The sequence below is a fragment of the Bubalus bubalis genome, chromosome 4, assembly GCF_019923935.1.
Source record: "Bubalus bubalis isolate 160015118507 breed Murrah chromosome 4, NDDB_SH_1, whole genome shotgun sequence".
In the NCBI taxonomy this organism is placed as follows: domain Eukaryota; kingdom Metazoa; phylum Chordata; class Mammalia; order Artiodactyla; family Bovidae; genus Bubalus; species Bubalus bubalis.
The window spans coordinates 61,419,348-61,442,314 of NC_059160.1; the positions used below are offsets into that span (position 1 = coordinate 61,419,348).

General features: G+C 37.0%; 2 protein-coding genes across 2 annotated transcripts; both read left to right on the plus strand.

Moving 5' to 3' along the window:
* The first annotated feature begins 321 nt into the window (after positions 1-321).
* On the plus strand, positions 322-1,257 carry LOC102399148 (olfactory receptor 6C68-like). The gene has a single exon (XM_025282441.3). The coding sequence runs from the start codon at positions 322-324 to the stop codon at positions 1,255-1,257; it is 936 nt and encodes a 311-aa protein (XP_025138226.2).
* A 19,427-nt stretch (positions 1,258-20,684) lies between these two features.
* LOC102409814 (olfactory receptor 6C2-like) lies at positions 20,685-21,587 on the plus strand. The gene has a single exon (XM_045165195.1). It carries the CDS (start codon positions 20,685-20,687, stop codon positions 21,585-21,587), a length of 903 nt encoding a protein of 300 aa, XP_045021130.1.
* Positions 21,588-22,967: the final 1,380 nt, after the last annotated feature.

Here is a 22,967-nt window from a genome sequence, read left to right on the forward strand (position 1 = left end):
ATATACCACCCAGGCTAAAAGTTAAATGCTTAATTAATTATAAATTAATTTGGGAGTTTACTAAAAGAAAAGTTAGGCTGTAAATCAGCAATTAAAACATATTTAAAAGTTTCATTTGATCATTAGGTACACGTAGATGGGGAAATTCAGCTCATGTAAAACAAGAAATGTATTCCTTAGATCAACAAGTAAAGCCCGTGGATGTTGGATGAGTCAAATAAGCAAGAGAGTTCTCATCATTGGCAGTTTTCATCATTGAATTCTGCAGTTCAAATCTCTCTGACATTTACAGGTAGGTTTGGCAAAATCCAGGAGTCAATAATGAGAAATCACACCACAGTAACAGTATTCATCCTTCTGGGACTGACAGATGATCCTCAGTTGCAGATTTTACTCTTTATTTTTCTATTTATCACCTACATTTTGAGTATATCTGGAAATCTGACCATTATTACCCTAACCCTGACGGATCCCCACCTTAAAACACCCATGTATTTTTTTCTCCAAAATTTCTCTTTCTTAGAAATCTTGTTTACAACCACCTGTATTCCAAGATTCCTCTACAATCTATCAACTGGGGATAGAGTGATTACCTATAAGGCATGTTTCATACAACTATTTTTAACTGATCTCTTTGGGGTAACTGAATTTTTTCTCTTGGCAACCATGTCGTATGATCGTTACGTGGCCATCTGCAAACCCTTACATTATATGATGATCATGAGCAACAAACTGTGCAAAACAATGGTCATCTGCTGCTGGATGGCAGCACTTATGACTATCCTCCCACCACTCAGCTTAGATTTTCATCTGGAATTCTGTGATTCAAACATCATTGATCATTTTGCCTGTGATGTGTCACCTCTCCTGAAGATCTCATGCTCAGACACATGGTTAATTGAGCAGATGGTTATAGCCTGCTCCGTACTGATCCTCATCATCACTCTTCTTTGTGTAGTTCTCTCCTACATTTACATTATAAGGACAATTCTAAAATTCCCTTCTCTTCAACAAAGAAAAAAAGCTTTTTCTACATGTTCTTCCCACATGATTGTACTTTCCATCTCTTATGGCAGTTGCATCTTCATCTATATCAAACCATCTGCAAAAGAAGAGGTAAATATTAACAAAGGTGTATCACTGCTTATTTCTTCCATATCACCAATGTTGAATCCTTTTATATATACTCTGAGGAATAAGCAAGTTAAACAAGCCTTTGATGGCTCACTCAAAAAAATTGCATTTCTCTTAAGATAGTAAAAGTATCTGTCAATAGGCGAGCTCAAAAAGTTCACATATATCTCATTTTCACAAATTTAAGAGAGAATTTCATATTTTTTTTAGCTTGTAGACCAATCAGGTTGACTTCAGAGCCACTTAATCATTAATTTTCCCTTCCATTCATATACTGAAGAACTAATTATTGAACAATTGCTCTATGAAGAACAAAATATATCACTTGTAATTCTTTAACCAGACCTGCCATGTTTAAGTCATTCCTTTTGCTTCTTTAAAATTATATTCCCAGTAATTTTATATTATTGGCATAGAGAAGTCTTTCCTGTTTTAGAATTATAATTGATATACACTATTTATTTCCTTCAAATGCACAGTGACTCCATATTTTTATACATGATAAAATCATCACCATCATTACCACAATATGTCTAGTTATTGTCAGTCTGTTGAGCTTCCACATGTTAACATATCAATAAGAGATGATTACTGGCAATGTTAAACCAATATTTTTAACATCTTAGGTGAAATATAAAAGTTACTTGAAAGATAAATATTACAAACCTAACTCGAAAATAAATAGGGAATCTTTCTTTTAGTACCTTTCTTTCTGTTTCAGAAATTAAATTAAAATTTAAAAATCTTTTCACAAAGAAAACTCCAAAATCATGTTGACTCAAAATCATGTGGATGAATACTATCAAAAGACAAATAACACATTCTATGCAAATTATTACAGAACACACAAAAGATAACACTTTTCAATCTTTATGAAATCCATATAAACTTGATACAAATACCAGGCCAAGAAATTACAAGAATAAAATTGTAGATCAACACTCCTTATGATGACACATGCAAACATCTTTAAAAATTTGTTATCAAACCTCAGTGATAATTGTTGTTGTTTTTGTTCAGTCACTCAGTTGTGTCCAGCTCTGTGACCCCATGGACTGTACCATGCTAGGCTTCCCTGTTCTTCACCATCTCCTGGAGTTGACTCAAACCCATGTCCACTGAGTCATTAATGCCATTCAACCACCTCATCCTCCATAGCCCCCTTCTCTTCTTGCCTTCAATCCTTCCCAGCATCACGGCCTTTTCAAATCAGTCAACTCTTTGCATCAGGTGGCCAAAGTGTTGGAGCTTCAGCTTCAGCATCAATACTTCCAGTGAATTTTCATGGTTTATTTCCTTTAGGACTGACTGGTTTGACCTCCATGCAGTCCAAGGGACTCTTAAGAGTCTCCTCCAGAACCACAGTTCAAAAGCATTAATTCTTCAACTTTCTTTATTTTTTTTTTTTTTCAAGCTGGTTTTATTTATTTATTTATTATTTTTTTTTAATTTTATTTTGTTTTTAAACTTTACATAACTGTATTAGATTTGCCAAATATCAAAATGAATCCGCCACAGGTATACATGTGTTCCCCATCCTGAACCCTCCTCCCTCCTCCCTCCCCATTCCATCCCTCTGGGTCGTCCCAGTGCACCAGCCCCAAGCATCCAGTATCGTGCATCGAACCTGGACTGGCAACTCATTTCATACATGATATTTTACATGTTTAAATGCCATTCTCCCAAATCTTCCCACCCTCTCCCTCTCCCACAGAGTCCATAAGACTGTTCTATACATCAGTGTCTCTTTTGCTGTCTCGTACACAGGGTTATTGTTACCATCTTTCTAAATTCCATATATATGCGTTAGTATACTGTATTGGTGTTTTTCTTTCTGGCTTACTTCACTCTGTATAATAGGCTCCAGTTTCATCCACCTCATTAGAACTGATTCAAATGTATTCTTTTTGCATTTATTACTTGTAGACTTTTGGATCGCAGCCATTCTGACTGGTGTGAAATGGTACCTCATAGTGGTTTTGATTTGCATTTCTCTGATAATGAGTGATGTTGAGCATCTTTTCATGTGTTTGTTAGCCATCTGTATGTCTTCTTTGGAGAAACGTCTATTTAGTTCTTTGGCCCATTTTTTGATTGGGTCATTTATTTTTCTGGAGTTGAGCTGTAGGAGTTGCTTGTATATTCGCGAGATTAGTTGTTTGTCAGTTGCTTCATTTGCTATTATCTTCTCCCATTCTGAAGGCTGTCTTTTCACCTTGCTAATAGTTTCCTTTGATGTGCAGAAGCTTTTAAGGTTAATTAGGTCCCATTTGTTTATTTTTGCTTTTATTGCCAATATTCTGGGAGGTGGGTCATAGAGGATCCTGCTGTGATGTATGTCAGAGAGTGTTTTGCCTATGTTCTCCTCTAGGAGTTTTATAGTTTCTGGTCTTACGTTTAGATCTTTAATCCATTTTGAGTTTATTTTTGTGTATGGTGTTAGAAAGTGTTCTAGTTTCATTCTTTTACAAGTGGTTGACCAGAGTTCCCAGCACCACTTGTTAAAGAGATTGTCTTTAATCCATTGTATATTCTTGCCTCCTTTGTCAAAGATAAGGTGTCCATATGTGCGTGGATTTATCTCTGGGCTTTCTATTTTGTTCCATTGATCTATATTTCTGTCTTTGTGCCAGTACCATACTGTCTTGATAACTGTGGCTTTGTAGTAGAGCCTGAAGTCAGGTAGGTTGATTCCTCCAGTTCCATTCTTCTTTCTCAAGATCGCTTTGGCTATTCGAGGTTTTTTGTTTTTCCATACAAATTGTGAAATTATTTGTTCTAGCTCTGTGAAGAATGCTGTTGGTAGCTTGATAGGGATTGCATTGAATCTATAGATTGCTTTGGGTAGTATACTCATTTTCACTACATTGATTCTTCCAATCCATGAACATGGTATATTTCTCCATCTGTTAGTGTCCTCTTTGATTTCTTTCACTAGTGTTTTATAGTTTTCTATATATAGGTCTTTAGATTCTTTAGGTAGATATATTCCTAAGTATTTTATTCTTTCCGTTGCAATGGTGAATGGAATTGTTTCCTTAATTTCTTTTTCTGTTTGCTCATTATTAGTGTATAGGAATGCAAGGGATTTCTGTGTGTTGATTTTATATCCTGCAACTTTACTATAGTCATTGATTAGTTCTAGTAATTTTCTGGTGGAGTCTTAGGGTTTTCTATGTAGAGGATCATGTCATCTGCAAACAGTGAGAGCTTTACTTCTTCTTTTCCAATTTGGATTCCTTTTATTTCTTTTTCTGTTCTGATTGCTGTGGCCAAAACTTCCAAAACTATGTTGAATAGTAATGGTGAGAGTGGGCACCCTTGTCTTGTTCCTGACTTTAGAGGAAATGCTTTCAATTTTTCACCATTGAGGATAATGTTTGCTGTGGGTTTGTCATATATAGCTTTTATTATGTTGAGGCATGTTCCTTCTATTCCTGCTTTCTGGAGAGTTTTTATCATAAATGGATGTTGAATTTTGTCAAAGGCTTTCTCTGCATCTATTGAGATAATCATATGGTTTTTATTTTTCAGTTTGTTAATGTGGTGTATTACATTGATTGATTTGCGGATATTGAAGAATCCTTGCATCCCTGGGATAAAGCCCACTTGGTCATGGTGTATGATCTTTTTAATGTGTTGTTGGATTCTGATTGCTAGAATTTTGTTGAGGATTTTTGCATCTATGTTCATCAGTGATATTGGCCTGTAGTTTTCTTTTTTTGGGGATCTTTGTCAGGTTTTGGTATTAGGGTGATGGTGGCCTCATAGAATGAGTTTGGAAGTTTACCATCCTCTGCAATTTTCTGGAAGAGTTTGAGCAGGATAGGTGTTAGCTCTTCTCTAAATTTTTGGTAGAATTCAGCTGTGAAGCCGTCTGGACCTGGGGTTTTGTTTGCTGGAAGATTTTTTATTACAGTTTCAATCTCCGTGCTTGTGATGGGTCTGTTAAGCTTTTCTATTTCTTCCTGATCGAGTTTTGGAAAGTTGTACTTTTCTAAGAATTTGTCCATTTCTTCCTCGTTGTCCATTTATTGGCATATAATTGTTGATAGTACTCTCTTATGATCCTTTGTATTTCTGTGTTGTCTGTTGTGATCTCTCCATTTTCATTTCTAATTTTATTGATTTGATTTTTCTCCCTTTGTTTCTTGATGAGTCTGGCTAATGCTTTGTCGATTTTATTTATCCTTTCAAAGAACCAGCTTTTGGTTTTGTTGATTTTTGCTATGGTCTCTTTTGAACAAATATTAAAAGCAGCAAGGGAAAAACAACAAATAACACACAAGGGAATTCCCATAAGGATAACAGCTGATCTTTCAATAGAAACTCTTCAAGCCAGGAGGGAATGGCAAGACATACTTAAAATGATGAAAGAAAATAACCTACAGCCCAGATTATTGTACCCAGCAAGGATCTCATTCAAGTATGAAGGAGAAATCAAAAGCTTTTCAGACAAGCAAAAGCTGAGAGAATTCTGCACCACCAAACCAGCTCTCCAACAAATACTAAAGGATATTCTCTAGACAGGAAACACAAAAATGGTGTATAAATTCGAACCCAAAACAATAAAGTAAATGGCAACGGGGTCATACTTATCAGTAATTACCTTAAACGTAAATGGGTTGAATGCCCCAACCAAAAGACAAAGACTGGCTGAATGGATACAAAAACAAGACCCCTGCATATGTTGTCTACAAGAGACCCACCTCAAAACAGGGGACACATACAGACTGAAAGTGAAGGGCTGGAAAAAGATTTTCCATGCAAATAGGGACCAAAAGAAAGCAGGAGTAGCAATACTCATATCAGATAAAATAGACTTTAAAACAAAGACTGTGAAAGAGACAAAGATGGTCACTACATAATGATCAAAGGATCAATCCAAGAAGAAGATATAACAATTATAAATATATATGCACCCAACACGGGAGCACCGCAGTATGTAAGACAAATGCTAACAAGTATGAAAGAAGAAATTAACAATAACACAATAATAGTGGGAGACTTTAATATCCCACTCACACCTATGGATAGATCAACTAAACAGAAAATTAACAAGGAAACACAAACTTTAAACGATACAATAGACCAGTTAGACCTAATTGATATCTATAGGACATTTCATCCCAAAACAATGAATTTCACCTTCTTCTCAAGCGCACATGGAACCTTCTCCAGGATAGATCACATCCTGGGCCATAAAGCTAGCCTTGGTAAATTCAAAAAAATAGAAATCATTCCAAGCATCTTTTCTGACCACAATGCAGTAAGATTAGATCTCAATTACAGGAGAAAAACTATTAAAAAATCCAACATATGGAGGCTGAACAACACGCTGCTGAATAACCAACAAATCACAGAAGAAATCAAAAAGAAATCAAAATTTGCATAGAAACGAATGAAAATGAAAACACAACAACCCAAAACCTGTGGGACACGGTAAAAGCAGTCCTAAGGGGAAAGTTCATAGCAATACAGGCACACCTCAAGAAACAAGAAAAAAGTCAAATAAATAACCTAACTCTACACCTAAAGCAACTAGAAAGGAAGAAATGAAGAACCCCAGGGTTAGTAGAAGGAAAGAAATCTTAAAAATTAGAGCAGAAATAAATGCAAAAGAAACAAAAGAGACCATAGCAAAAATCAACTTTCTTTATGATGCAACTCTTATGTCACATAACTACTAGAAAAACCATAGCTTTGACTATCCAGACATTTGTTGACAAAGTGATGTCTCTGCTTTTTAGCACACTGTTTAGATTTGTCATAGCTTTTCTTCCAAGAAGCAAGTATCTTTGAATTTCATGGCTACAGATTTTAATTTCATGGCACAGTGATTTTGGAGCCCAAGAAAATGAATCTGTCACGATTTTCACTGTTTCCCCATCTATATGCATGAAGTGATGGGACCGGATGCCATGCTCTTAGTTTTTTGAATGATGAGTTTAAGCCAGCACTATGTTTACCGGATAAATTATAATTACCAGGTAAATGATAATTACCAAATAAAAATGACAAGAAAACTTAATAGACACTTCATAAAGGAATCACATGAATAGTCAATCAGATCAGATCAGATCAGTCGCTCAGTCGTGTCCGACTTTTTGCAACCCCATGAATCGCAGCATGCCAGGCCTCCCTGTCCATCACCAACTCCCAGAGTTCACTGAGACTCACATCCATCGAGTCAGTGATGCCATCCAGCCATCTCATCCTCTGTCATCCCTTTCTCCTCCTGCCTCCAATACCTCCCAGCATCAGAGTCTTTTCCAATGAGTCAGCTCTTCGCATGAGGTGGTCAAAGTACTGGAGTTTCAGCTTTAGCATCATTCCTTCCAAAGAAATCCCAGGGCTGATCTCCTTCAGAATGGACTGGTTGGATCTCCTTGCAGTCCAAGCGACTATCAAGAGTCTTCTCCAACACCACAGTTCAAAAGCATCAGTTCTTCAGCACTCAGCCTTCTTCACAGTCCAACACTCACAACCATACATGACCACAAGAAAAACCGTAGCCTTGACTAGACGAACCTTTGTTGGCAAAGTAATGTCTCTGCTTTTCAACATGTTATCTAGGTTGGTCATAACTTTCCTTCTAAGGAATAAGCGTCTTTTAATTTCATGGCTGCAGTCACCATCTACAGTGATTTTGGAGCCCCCAAAAATAAAGTCTGACACTGTTTCCACTGTTTCCCCATCTATTTCCCATGAAGTGATGGGACCGGATGCCATGATCTTCGTTTTCTGAATGTTGAGCTTTAAGCCAACTTTTTCACTCTCCACTTTCACTTTCATCAAAAGGCTTTTGAGTTCCTCTTCACTTTCTGCCATAAGGGTGGTGTCATCTGCATATCTGAGGTTATTGATATTTCTCCCAGCAATCTTGATTCCAGCTTGTGCTTCTTCCAGTCCAGCATTTCTCATGATGTACTCTGCAAATAAGTTAAATAAGCAGGGTGACAATATACAGCCTTGATGTACTCCTTTTCCTATTTGGAACCAGTCTGTTGTTCCATGTCCAGTTCTAGCTGTTGCTTCCTGACCTGCATACAAATTTATCAAGAGGCAGATCAGGTGGTCTGGTATTCCCATCTCTTTCAGAATTTTCCACAGTTTATTTTGATCCACACAGTCAAAGGCTTTGGCAATAAAGCAGAAATAGATGTTTTTTCTGGAACTCTCTTGCTTTTTCAATGATCCAGTGGATGTTGGCAATTTGATCTCTGGTTCCTCTGCCTTTTCTAAAACCGGCTTGAACATCAGGAAGTTCATGGTTTGCGTATTGTTGAAGCCTGTCTTGGAGAATTTTGAGCATTACTTTACTAGCGTGTGAGATGAGTGCAATTGTGCGGTAGTTTGAGCATTCTTTGGCATATAAGAATAATCAATAGGAACTTGGAAAGAAGCTCAAAATCATTATCATTAGAATATTAAAATTGAAATGAGTCAAATATTCACTCTAATGGCCACAATTGTCACAATATATGCTGACAATGTAAGTCACAAGCACAGAGAACAACTGGAACTATCATTCAGTGCTGGTGGGCATATGTGAAGTGAAACAACTGCTTGGGAAAACATTCTGGCAAGTTCTTAAAAAGTTAAACATAGTTACCGTACATCTCAGCTATTACTCTCCTATTTACCTAAGAAAAATGGAAATCGACATCCCCCAAAATGATATACATGATTTTTTGTAGCCATTTAACTCATAGAGCTCAGAGTTGCAAATATGTCAAATACTTGTTTAAAAATAAACAGAGAAGCATATTTTAGTTTATTCATACAATTTAAAAAGGGGGGTTCAGGATGGGGAACGTGTGCACACTCGTGGCGGATTCATGTTGATGTATGGCAATACCAGTACAATATTGTAAAGTAATTAACCTTTGATTAAAATAAATAAATTTATATTTTAAAAAAAGAAAATAAATAAATAAATAAAAATAGTAAAAAAAAAAAAAACAAAACACTCAACTGTGCAAAGATATAAACTGCTAAGACAAATAAAATAGAAAATTTCAGAAAGATTATGCTGAGTGAAAGTTATCAGACACAAAACAGTACATGCTGTGTTCCCTAAATTTAACACTCCAGAAAGGGAAAGACAAACCTGTACTGACAAAAAGCAGGTCAATGATCAAATGAGATCAAAGTGAGCTATATACTGATGAGGGAATGCTTTGGGGATTTGGGAGACATTATATATCTTGTGGTGTGGTAATTACTTGGATGGCTGTATTTTTCAAAATTTCTCAAAATTTACAGTTAAAATGAATGCATTTCATTGTATATAATTTATATCTAAATAAAACTGATTTGAAAAGCAAAGAAAATGAGCAAAATATCTTAAACATGTACCTTACATAAATAGATATTTTGGGACTTCCCTGGTGGTCCAGTGATTAAGACTCTGTGATTTCATTGCTGAGGGCCCAGGGTTCAATCCCTGGTCAGGGAACTAAGATCCTGCATGCCTCATGCATGGTCTGGCCAAATAAATATATATTTGGGAAGTAAGTATATGAAAACAACATATGACTACAAACACACATGTAGGCACCCACAAAGAGTCCAAATGAGATGGCGAAAAACTGGAATTCTTATACACTCTCCACAGGAATGTAATTGGTACATGCACTTTGTAAAATACACTGCATGATCAGCAATTAAAATCTTAGGTATATTTTCACAAGTAACATATGTATATGTTTTAAAAAAAAAAAAAAAACCTGTATACAAGAGACTCTTATCAGTGCTGTGGGAAACAGGAAGACCTGGTGATGTGCCCTCATTGTAATGTGTTATATACCAAACTTTTAAAAAGTAAAACAGAATTTTCCAGAAAAAAATCAAAGTGAATTTATCACCAGTATATCAAACCTAAAATAAAAAATAATAAAACGTTCTTTATAGCTAAGAAACATAATGAGACATATTCTTGAAGATGCCATAAGTAACAAAGAATAGATATTAATATAAGGAGGAAATTAGAAGGTTGAATATGCAGTGTCTGAAACAGTGAAAACAGCTTACAGGATTTAAATATATAGAGAATTTTTTTTAGAAAAACAAATATTTCTGAAATTAATATTTTCTGGCATAACTGTTAAAAAGATTGAGGGTTTTTAGTAAATTTGTTTTAGCTTAGAATGAAGAATAAATAGAGTGGTATAACAAATTCCCTGCTTTATTATTACTTCAGAATCTTTAAAAGTAGGCAAGTTAGACTCATATTTTTTAAAATTCTGAAGGAATCCAATATAGAGGATACTGCATCAGGTTTTCAGTTCAGTTCAGTCACTCAGTCATGTCTGACTCTTTGCAACCCCATGGACTGCAGCACGCCAGGCCTCCCTATCCATTACGAACTCCCAGAGTTTACCCAAACTCATCATGTCCATTGAGTTGGTGATGTCATCCAACCATCTTATCCTCTGTAATACACTTATCCTCCTGCCCTCAATCTTTCCGAGCATCAGAGTCTTTTCAAATGAGTCAGCTCTTTGCATCAGGTGGCCAAAGTATTGGAGTTTCAGTTTCAACATCAGTCCTTCCAATGAACACCCAGGACTGATCTCCTTTAGGAAGGACTGGTTGTACCTCCTTACAGTCCAAGGGACTCTCAAGAGTCTTCTCCAACACCACAGTTCAAAAGCATCAATTCTTAGGCACTCAGCTTTCTTTATAGTCCAACTCTCACATTCATACATGACTACTGGAGAAACCATAGCCTGAGTAGACAGACCTTTGTTGGCAAAGTAATGTCTCTGCTTTTCAATATGCTATCTAGGTGGGTCATAACATTCCTTCCAAGGAGTGAGGATCTTTTAATTTCATGGATGCAGTCTCCATCTGCAGTGATTTTGGAGCCCCCAAAAATAAATTCAGCCACTGTTTCCACTGTTTTCCCATTTATTTGCCATGAAGGGTTTGGACCGGATGGCATGATCTTACTTTTCTGAATGTTAAGCTTTAGATTTTGGAAAAAAAAAAAAATCCAAATTCTACACAAACATTCAGTATCCTTTACTTGAAAATAAAGTTCGAATGGATTGTCCTCTACCTTGACTGTGGTAATGGTTTCACTGATGTAGCATAAGTACAAACTCATCAAATTGTATACATTAAACAAGTACGTTATTGTATATCAACCACATCTTCGAATAACAGATGCTGACAAAATTATAAACTGGGGAGGAAGAATTTGTAATCATCTTTATACTTTTAACACATTTAGGATTAGAGAAATTGGGACTTCCCTAGAAATTCAAATGGAAAACAATTTGCCTGCAATGCAGCAGACCAGGATTCAATCCCTGAACCTGGAAGATCCCCTGGAAGAGGGCATGGCAACCCATTCCAGTATTCTTGCCTGGAGAGTCCTATGGGCAGAGGAGCCTGGTGGGCTACAGTCAATGGGGTTCAAAGACTCATACATGACTTAGTGACTAACACTTTAACACTAGAGAAGTTTGTTTCACAAAATAGCACGTTAGGACTACAATCTAAGAACTCTGTATCTATATAGTGTAAGAACCTATACCCTGTGAGAGTTTTTAAATATCCAAATTTGACTTATCTTTAAGTTACGGTCTTTTAATACTAGTGTGTCTATACCGTCATTTGATCTTTGCTGTTGTTCGGTCAGTCACTCAGTCATGTCCAACTCTTTGCAACACCATGGATTGCAGCATGTCAGGCTTTCCAGTCCTTCACTATTTCCCAGAGTTTGCTCAAACTCATGTCCATTGTGTTGGTGATGCTATCCAACCATCTCATACTCTGTTGTCCCCTTCTCCTCCTACCTCCAATCTTGCCCATCATCAAGGTCATTTCCAATGAGTCAGCTCTTTGCATCAGGTGGCCAAAGTATTGGAACCTAAGCTTCAGTATTACTTCTTCCAATAAATATTCAGGTTTGATTTCCTTTAGGATTGACTGGCGGAGAAGGCAATGGCACCCCACTCCAGTATTCTTGCCTGGAAAATCCCATGGATGGAGGAGCCTGGTAGGCTGCAGTCCATGGGGTCGCTAAGAGTTGGACACGACTGAGCAACTTCACTTTGACTTTTCACTTTCCTGCATTGGAGAAGGAAATGGCAACCCACTCCAGTGTTCTTGCCTGGAGGATCCCAGGGACGGGGGAGCCTGGTGGGCTGCTGTCTATGGGGTCGCACAGAGTTGGACATGACTGAAGCGACTTAGCAGCAGCAGCAGCAGCAGGATTGACTGGCTTGATCTTACAGTCCAAGGGACTCTTCAGAGTTTTCTCTAGCACCACAGTTCAAAGGCATCAATTCTTTGGCACTCAGCCTTTTTTATTGTCCAGCTCTCACATCCATACACAACTACTGGAAAAACAACAGCTTTGACTATACAGACCTTTGTCGGCAAAGTAATGATCTTACTTGGTCTTAGATGACTTGCATTAGATAACATATCTAAACATGGTATTGGAAAATATTAGGAAGTACTAATAAATTTTAAACTACAGGTTTAGAGTAACCTTGGTAATTTATTTAGTACCCTGATTTTGACTAAATTCTAAGATGTTTACCATAAGCTCAGAAAAATATTCAAAAGAACTGAAAACGGGAAAATAAAACTGGAAAGATAGAATTTGTTCTATTTGAAAAAGAACTGAGGAATATAACGATAGGTGTTGTTAACCAAAGGCTTAAGAGTAAGCGGATCTGATTAAGAGAAGATACTAGGATAGGAATGTGGCAAATATTAGGAAGAAATACATAGTCCCTACTCATTATATTCTTTCCAAATGGATGTTTATTTTATTATGAAATAATGTTCCTAAAGTTAAAAAAATATGAGGCATACAATTATTTAATAAACACATGCAAAATATTTTCTTTTATTTTAAATAGTAGGACAAGTAAGATGGTAAGTCTGCTGTTCCAGAGGAGAAATCAAGGAATAAATATATAATCAAAAGACTACTGCTCAATATATATTAGAAACTGAAACTACCTAATACATATTGGACTGGTTAACATCATACAATAAAATTGTAACCTTTAGGGTATCATTAGTTAATGTGCCACTTCACAGAGTCTGGAATATATAGTAAAGTCAAATACCTACATATTTTACTGCATATTAAATAATTTTTGGATGAACCTATTTACAATCAGATTGCAAAGACAGGCAATCACGTTCATTCTATATTTCTAAGATTTGGACATTTTTCTCAGGCTTTTAGTTCTGCCAACCCCTGACTTGCCTCCTACCTATTGGCATAATGGGTGGATTTTGAACAATGATACGCTATATTAGATCCATCCTATTCCATTTCCTGTCATGTACTGTATGTCTACAGACAGATTTCATACTCTTTGAAGTCATTTAGCAAAAGGATCTGTCCCAGGTGGTGGGGTAGATGTGGATTTCTAGCACTGCCTACCTAGAGATATAACTCAAGATTTTTTTACGGGATATTCAAAGCTAAGTTTTCAATACCTCTATATAAAACTGGTATTTTCATCTCCATTTACTTACCTTCATTCTAGTTGATTCGGAACTCAAGCAAAAATAAGGGTGGAATTCCTTCAGAACCCATAATCTCAACAATGTGAAAGAGAGACCCAGACACTTTTGTATTATGTAAGTAATATTACAAACTGGAAGCCAAATTTGACAATACACTTCAAAATTCTAAAATGTAAGGCTTTTGCCTCAAAAATTCTTTTTCTGATAAAATAAACTAAGGAAATAAAAGACATTTATACAGAACATAATATGTACTTTTATAATAGCTAAATATGAGAAGCTTTATTAAATAATGATTTATCCATGAGGTACAATACAGAAAAATTATAATAAAAATATATATTTTGCATGTAAATATTTACAGTTTTTGGCTTAGAAATTGACTGTAAGTATACAACTTTCATATATATATAATATACTTGTGTAAATATTTTTCCATTGAAAACATAGACATAAAGCCACTTTGTTGTGTTTTCTTTTTTTTTTTTTATTTAACTTTACAATATTGTATTGGTTTTGACATATATAACAGTCTTTTGGACTCTATGGGAGAGGGAGAGGATGGGATGATTTGGGAGAATGGCATTGAAATATGTATAACATCATATAAGAAACGAGTCGCCAGTCCAGGTTCGAAGCACGATACTGTTGTGTTTTCTTAATACTTTGTTATTTGTGGGTTGAAGAGTATCCAGAAATATGTTTACATCAGGACATTATTGTTTTACTCTTGGAATGTGTCTAATAAAATGGCAGCATTTTCTCCAAGGACCCTATTCCCATTGCTGCCTCTATCAGGTATTTCGCCAAAATTCAGTGCACATTAGATTCATTGGTCATGTTTCAGCTTAAGTCAGGAATGACTCTCTATTTATCCAAACGGCGGGCTCCTGCACATACATAACAGTCTGAGACAATAAAACATTCATTTTATTCACTATGTAAAAATCTATCCTTGCTGAGAGACATCAGCAATTACCATTTTCAAAATCTTCTAAGAATCAACTTATATTTCTCAGATATTTTAAATAAATGATTTTGTTACTTCAACTCTAAGACATAAGACCTTTATTCGTAGGTCTAAATAGAATAGAACCTTAATGAGAGTCAGTTGGCAACTCAGCACTATCCACTGCAAAAACTGCCTGTGAATATGTATGTCCTCAAGAGAGGGGCATTTGTGCATGTGTTTGAGACCATTTATACTTTCAATTTCATCTTGGGGATGATTATGATTACACAGCTAATTAAAGTCATGATTACCTTCCATTGGAGTAAGTTCTTTGGTAATTTCAGTTTTTTTCTTCATTCACTATTCTAGTTCCTTGGTGTCGGCAAACCATCAGACTTATCTATTTAAAACTCAGAGACGGCAATACATTAATCTGGATATATCTAAAAAAAAAAAATCAGTATTTCTAACAGATTTTCACTTTCAGTTCAGTTCAATTCAGTACAGTCGCTCAGTCATGTCCGACTCTTTGCGACCCCGTGAATCGCAGCACGCAAGGCCTCCTTGTCCATCACCAACTCCCGGAGATCACTCAGACTCACGTCCATCGAAACAGTGATGCCATCCAACCATCTCATCCTCTGTCGTCCCCTTCTCTTCCTGTCCCCAATCCCTCCCAGCATCAGAGTCTTTTCCAATGAGTCAACTCTTCGCATGAGGTGCCCAAAGTACTGGAGTTTCAGCTTTAGTATTACTCCTTCCAAAGAAATCCCAGGGCAGATCTCCTTCAGAATGGACTGGTTGGATCTCCTTGCAGTCCAAGGGACTCTCAAGAGTCTTCTCCAACACCACACTTCAAAAGCATCAATTCTTAGGCCCTCAGCTTTCTTCACAGTCCAATTCTCACATCCATACATGACCACAGGAAAAACCAAAGCCTTGACTAGACGGACCTTTATCGGCCAAGTATTGTCTCTGCTTTACAATATGCTATGTAGGTTGGTCATAATTTTTCTTCCAAGGAGTAAGCGTCTTTTAATTTCATGGCTGCAGTCACCATCTGCAGTAATTTTGGAGCCCAAAGAAATAAAGTCTGACACTGTTTCCACTGTTTCCCCATCTATTTCCCATGAAGTGATGGGACCAGATGCCAGGATCTTTGTTTTCTGAATGTTGAGCTTTAAGCCAACTTTTTCACTCTCCTCTTTCACCTTCATCAAGAGGCTTTTTAGTTCCTTTTCACTTTCTGCCATAAGGGTGGTGTCATCTGCATATCTGAGGTTATTGATATTTCTCCCGGCAAACTTGATTCCAGCTTGTGCTTCTTCCAGCCCAGCATTTCTCATGATGTACTCTGCATATAAGTTAAATAAACAGGGTGACAATATACAGCCTTGACATACACCTTTTCCTATTTGTTCCATGTCCAGTTCTAACCGTTGCTTCCTGACCTGCATATGGATTTTAACTTTAGAAAAATTAAATTTGAAAGGATTGCACTCATTGGAAATATTCATTGCATATATCATTATAGATGGGTAAGTTATCTGCTCACTCTTTTGCTTCTCAGTAGCTACAGAAGAACCATACATATCATAGGTTCTCAATATGTTTTGAAAGAATCCATGGGTTCTCACTAGAACAGTAGGAACAAAGAAAAGTGACCTTCTTATGATATCACTCTTATGAATCAATACAGATTTATACCAACATGTACCTATAATACACTTAGAGTGCCAAATTTCCAACAATGTTGCCATCAGTGATCAACTTATAGTGAGCTAATGATAAATGCAAATATTTTTGAAATATACCAAACAGAAAATACACCTGAACAAAAGTGGTTTACCAGAACATTCACCTAACATCTGGGATCACAGAAGGTAAGAATCAGTGACTAGAAAGGGAGGACAGTTTGGGGATCTGGAACTATGGTCTGAGTGAGGATGTTACAGTGGAACACTGAGAGCTTCAGAATTTTCTCAGCTTAGTTCAGAGGGCCAATTCCTTTACCCTTTAATTATGAGCTAGTTATTTCTCCATTTGATTCTAGATTCGTGCCCCTGTTCTATAGAGATGCCTATTAATCATAAGTAATTTATTATCTATCTATCATAGTGTGATGCTGATGTTTCTTACTGTCTTCATAGAAATGACATGCCTTGTTTCACCAGAACGTAGGAGAACACATCTGTAGGTTTCTTGTGGGGTAGATTGTAAACCAATACAATATTGTAAAGTAATTAGCCCGCATTTAAAATTTTAAAAATAATAAAAAATAAAAGTTTCTAACCAAAAAAAAGTGAAATGACTCATATAACAAACAAGTTAATTTTTCAATTGAAAATTCTTTACTCCTTAGAATGGATGAAAAAATAAATGACATATGAATCAGTTCTAATGAGGTGGATGAAACTGGAGCCTATTATAGAGTGAAGTAAGCCAGAAAGAAAAACACCAATACAGTATACTAACGCATATATATAGAATTTAGAAAGATGGTAACAATAACCCTGTATATGAGACAGCAAAAGAGACACTGATGTATAGAACAGTCTTTTGGACTTGGTAGGAGAGGGAGAGGGTGGGATGATTTGGGAGAATGGCATTGAAACATGTATAATATCATATATGAAAAAATGAGTCGCCAGTCCAGGTTTGATGCATGATACTAGATGCTTGGGGCTGGTGCACTGGGACGACCCAGAGGGATGGTATGGGGAGGGAGGAGGGAGGAAGGTTCAGGATGGGGAATACATGTATACCTGTGGTGGATTCATTTTGATATATAGCAAAATCAATACAATATTATAAAGTTAAAATAAATGCTGGAGAGGGTGTGGAGAAAAGGGAACCCTCTTACACTGTTGGTGGGAATGCAAACTAGTACAGCCACTATGGAGAACAGTGTGGAGATTCCTTAAAAAACTGGAAATAGAACTGCCTTATGATCCAGCAATCCCACTGCTGGGCATACACACTGAGGAAACCAGAAGGGAAAGAGACACGTGTACCCCAATGTTCATCGCAGCACTGTTTATAATAGCCAGGACATGGAAGCAACCTAGATGTCCATCAGCAGATGAATGGATAAGAAAGCAGTGGTACATATACACAATGGAGTATTACTCAGCCATTAAAAAGAATACCTTTGAATCAGTTCTAATGAGGTGGGTGAAACTGGAGCCTATTATACAGAGTGAAGTAAGCCAGAAAGAAAAACACCAATACAGTATACTAACGCATATATATGGTATTTAGAAAGATGGTAACAATAACCCTGTGTACGAGACAGCAAAAGAGACACTGATGTATAGAACAGTCTTATGGACTCTGTGGGAGAGGGAGAGGGTGAGAAGATTTGGGAGAATGGCATTGAAACATGTAAAATATCATGTATGAAACGAGTTGCCAGTCCAGGTTCGATGCACGATACTGGATGCTTGGGGCTGGTGCACTGGGACGACCCAGAGGGATGGTATGGGGAGGGAGGAGGGAGGAGGGTTCAGGATGGGGAACACATGTATACCTGTGGTGGATTCATTTTGATATTTGGCAAAACTAATACAATTATGTAAAATTTAAAAATAAAATAAAATTTACAAAATAAATAAATAAATAAAAAGAAAAAATAAAATAAAATAAAATTTAAAAAAATAAATGACTTAAATTCTTTACTTATAAAAGAAATTACTACCCAAGTAATTAATCAATAACAGCTGAGTAAGAAATGTAGAATATGTATTGCCTCATGTCCACAATTGCAGGTCTGAACTCTGCTCTCAATATTTCTCCACACAACACTGAACAGGTTATCTACCAGCTTTATACAGAACACAAGAAAGGAACACAATAGCTGTAAGGATTCCCAGGTGGCGCTACTGGTAAAGAACACATCTGCCAATACAGGAGAAGTAAGAGATGTAAGTTTCATCCCCGGGTTGGGAAGAACCCCTAGAGGAGGGCATGGCAACCTACTTTAGTATTCTTGCCTGGAAAATCCGATGGACAGATGAGCCTGGTGGGCTACAGTCCATTGGGTCACAAAGAGTCAGACACGACTGAAGCAACATAGCATGCACATAGACCTGAAGCAAAAAGAAAAGGAGGAAGAGGAGAAAGAAAATGAAGGAGAAAAATAAGGAGGGGTAGTGGCTTTCACTCACCATCTACTGGGCACTCTGCATGGATTATCTCAATCAATATGCACAATTATTACATGAACTAAATATCATTGGAAACACTGAGGATAAAAAGGAAAGGGCATATAAGAACATTGCGTCTTACTCGAGATTGTGCAGAAATCCCAGGAAATAAACTTTTCATTATACATCACTCCACAGGAAACTAAGAGAGTCCACCATACCTGTTTAACAACCAGGGCAGTCTCAAAAGGTGAGTACAATTTTACAATTCAGTTCAGTTCAGTCGCTCAGTCGTGTCTGACTCTTTGCGACCCCATGGACTGCAGCATGCCAGGCCTCCATGACCATCACCAACTCCCAGAGTTTACCCAAACTCATGTCCAAAGAGTCAGTGATGCCATCCAACCATCTCATCCTCTGTCATACCCTTCTCCTCCTGCCCTCAATCTTTCCCATCATCAGGGTTTTTTCTAATGAGTCAACTCTTCCATCAGGTGGCCAAAGTGGAGTTTAAGCTTCAACATCTGTCCTTCCAATGAACATTCAGGACTGATCTCCTTTAGGAAGGACTGGTTGGACCTCCTTGCAGTCCAAGGGACTCTCAAGAGTCTTCTCCAACACCACAGTTCAAAAGCATCAATTATTTGGTGCTCAGCATTCTTTATAGTCCAACTCTCACATCCATACATGACTACTAGAAAACCATAGCCTTGACTAGATGGAACTTTGTTGGCAAAGTAATGTCTCTGCTTTTTAATATGCTGTCTATTTTGGTCATAACTTTTCTTCGAAGAGTAAGCGTCTTTTAATTTCATGGCAGCAGTCACCATCTGCAGTGATTTTGGAGTCCCCCCAAATAAATTTAGCCACTGTTTCCACTATTTCCCCATCTATTTCCCATGAAGTGATGGCACTGGATGTTGTCTGAATGTTGAGCTTTAAGCCAACTTTTTCATTCTCCTCTTTCACTTTCATCAAGAGGTTCTTTAGTTTTTAGATTTCTGCCATAAGTGTGGTGTCATCTGCATATCTGACATTATTGATATTTCTCCCAGTAATCTTGATTCAAGCTTGTGCTTCATCCAACCCAGCATTTCTCATGATGTACTCTGCATATAAGTTAAATAAGCAGGGTGACAATACACAGCCTTGACATACTCTGTTTCATATTTGGAACCAGTCTGTTGTTCCATGTCCAGTACTAACTGTTGCTTCCTGACCTGCGTACAGATTTCTCAAGAGGCAGGTCAGGTGGTGTGGTATTCCCATCTCTTTCAGAATTTTCCAGTTTATTGTGATCCACACAGTCAAAGCCTTTGGCATAGTCAATAAAGCAGAAATAGATGTTTTTCTGGAACTCTCTTGCTTTTTTGATGATCCAGCGGATGTTGGCAATTTAATCTCTGGTTCCTCTGCCTTTTCTAAAACCAGCTTGAACATCTGGAAGTTCATGGTTCATGTATTGCTGAAGCCTGGCTTGGAGAATTTTGAGCATTACTTTACTAGCGTGCGAGATGAGTGCAATTGTGCGGTAGTTTGAGCATTCTTTGGCATTGCCTTTCTTTGGGATTGGAATGAAACCTGACCTTTTCCAGTCGTGTTGCTACTGCTGAGTTTTACAACTGTGCTCGAATATTGAGTGCAGCACTTTCACAGCGTCATCTTTCAGGATTTGAAATTGTTCAACTGGAATTTGAAAATTTGAAATCACTCAACTGGAATTCCATCACCTCCACTAGTTCCAGTTGAGGATACCTATAAGAAACACCAAAAGAGCTGACAATTCGAGTTTTGATCTGTCATTGTCATCAAAGAAGAATATGACTATTCATTACATTAATTGGATTGTTTTTCTCAGTAGCTATGGCCTCATAATTCCATACAGGTTTTCTCAGTTCAGTGTCACTTGACTTTGTGAGGAGCTTGAGAAGAAGTACAAGTCAGTGATGAGAAACCATACATCATTACCTACATTCATTCTCCTGGGACTAACAGATGATCCTCCAATGCAAGTTCTGGTTTTTACACTTCTATTTGCTTCCTACACATTGAGTGTCACTGGGAACCTGATCATCATTATAATCACTTTAGTAGATTCTCGCCTTAAAACTGCCATGTACTTTTTCCTCAAAAACTTCTCCTTTTTAGAAACCTTATTCACCATGGTCTGCATTCCCAGATTCTTATACAGCTTATCAACTGGGGACAAGACTATTTCCTATAATGCTTGTTTTAGTCAAATATTTTTTATCTTCACTTTTGCAGCAACAGAATTTTTTCTCCTGGCCATCATGTCCTACGACCACTATGTGGCCATCTGCAAACCTTTACATTATGCAACCATCATGAACAGTAGAGTCTGTGGAAGACTTTTTATTCGCTGTTGGATAGCAGGTTGCCTGGTCATATTTCCACCAGCTTCCCTGGGCTTAGAACTGGAATTCTGTGACTCTAACATCATTGATCATTTTCTCTGTGATGCTTTTCCTGTGCTAAAAATCTCTTGTTCAGACACATGGTTCCTAGAACAGATGGTTTTTACCGTTGCTGTGTTGACTCTCATTGGGACATTTCTGTGTGTGTTTATGTCTTATACATACACCATCAAGACTATCATAAAGTTGCCTTCAGCTCAGCAAAAAATGAAGGCCTTTTCTACCTACTCTTCTCACCTGATTGTGATTTCTATCACCTATGGAAGCTGTATTTTCATCTATGTCAAACCTTCAGCAAAGGATGAAGTGACTGCCCCCATGTTAAACCCGTTTATTTATAGTCTGAGGAACAAACAAGTGAAACAAGCTTTTACAGAGTTAATTGAAAGAATTTCATTGATCTTAAAGAAGTAAAGAAATGTTGAAACTAAGCATAAAATATCAATTTAAAAAGAGCAGTGGGCCTCAAGGTCACTATCTTCCTTTATTAACTATTAAGTCCTGGTATATTGTCTGTTCATATTAACATGCTCTTACCACTGTTATTATTGGATCTTGGACCTAAGGTCATCTTTTCAATGCTTGTTGAAATAAAAAACTTGTGTCATTTCAACTCTTGTTGAAAATAAACTTTATCCAAGAGGACATCTCATATGAAGAGAACGTAAAGGGCCTTACTGAAACTCTAACCTTGTTCTGATCAATAAAAGAACTATTAAATATTACATGGAAAAAAATTGAATTATTGAACTGATAGGAAAATAGTGGAGTAATGGTATCCATTGCTTTTTTTAATGCAAACATCCAAAATGCATCTATATGATTATAATTACTCTTCTCAAGCAGGAATTAATTATTTAAGAAAAGAATGAGTTATTACCCACGTCTCTTATATCTCCTGCATTGGCTGGCAGGATCTTTACCATTAGCACCACCTGGAAAGCCGCTTTTTCTGCTCACATCTTGGTAAACTGATAAGAAAGCTCAAGCATTCATTTCTTTGGCTCTGGCAGGATGTTGAAACCACATGCAGGTAATTTCATTCCATCCCTACCTTTTCTGCACCATAGAAACCCCAAGCCAGTCTTCTTTCTCTGTTCTCTCATGCCATTTTCAGACCAGCTGGGGAAGCAAAGAACTTCTGCTCTTCTCAGAGAACTTCATTATGTGAATAAGTAACCTTACAAACCCTGTTCACATGTGTATGTTGTCACCCATCTCCACATCCAAATCACATTTTGCATAAAGCTCCATCCTGTACCTATGAGGGGTGAAGGATGGAGACAAAACTACCACTTGGCTAGACAGTACAGGAAATTCAAAATAATTGTTGTATGTTCTGTCTCCAAGAAATTGTCAAATCATGTTTCAAGATGTAATAGTTTCAATCAACGTTCAGAGATACAAATGTTTTACAGTCACAGACTTAGGTATAATTCTTTATTATGTCTATAACTAACTTTTTGGCCCCAGCTGGGGGTCACTAATACCAATATGAAAGATTAGTTTTCCTGAAGAACCAATCTCTCCTATTTCTTTCTACTGCTCTCAAAGTTTATATTTTATAAATATGAATGATATTTTCAGCCAGATGCCAAGAGAGTTCCACTTCTATTAGGTCCTCAGAAAGTCATACCCAGAAGGAAGACCATCCTTGTTATAATGGTCAAGTTGTCATGAAACATTTTCAGTATCTTGTTGAAAAATCCCATATTTGGCAATGTAGGAAATTAGGATGATTTGTTTTTGTTAGATTATTAGTGTCTTATTCTGAGTTCATTTGTCTTTTTTCAG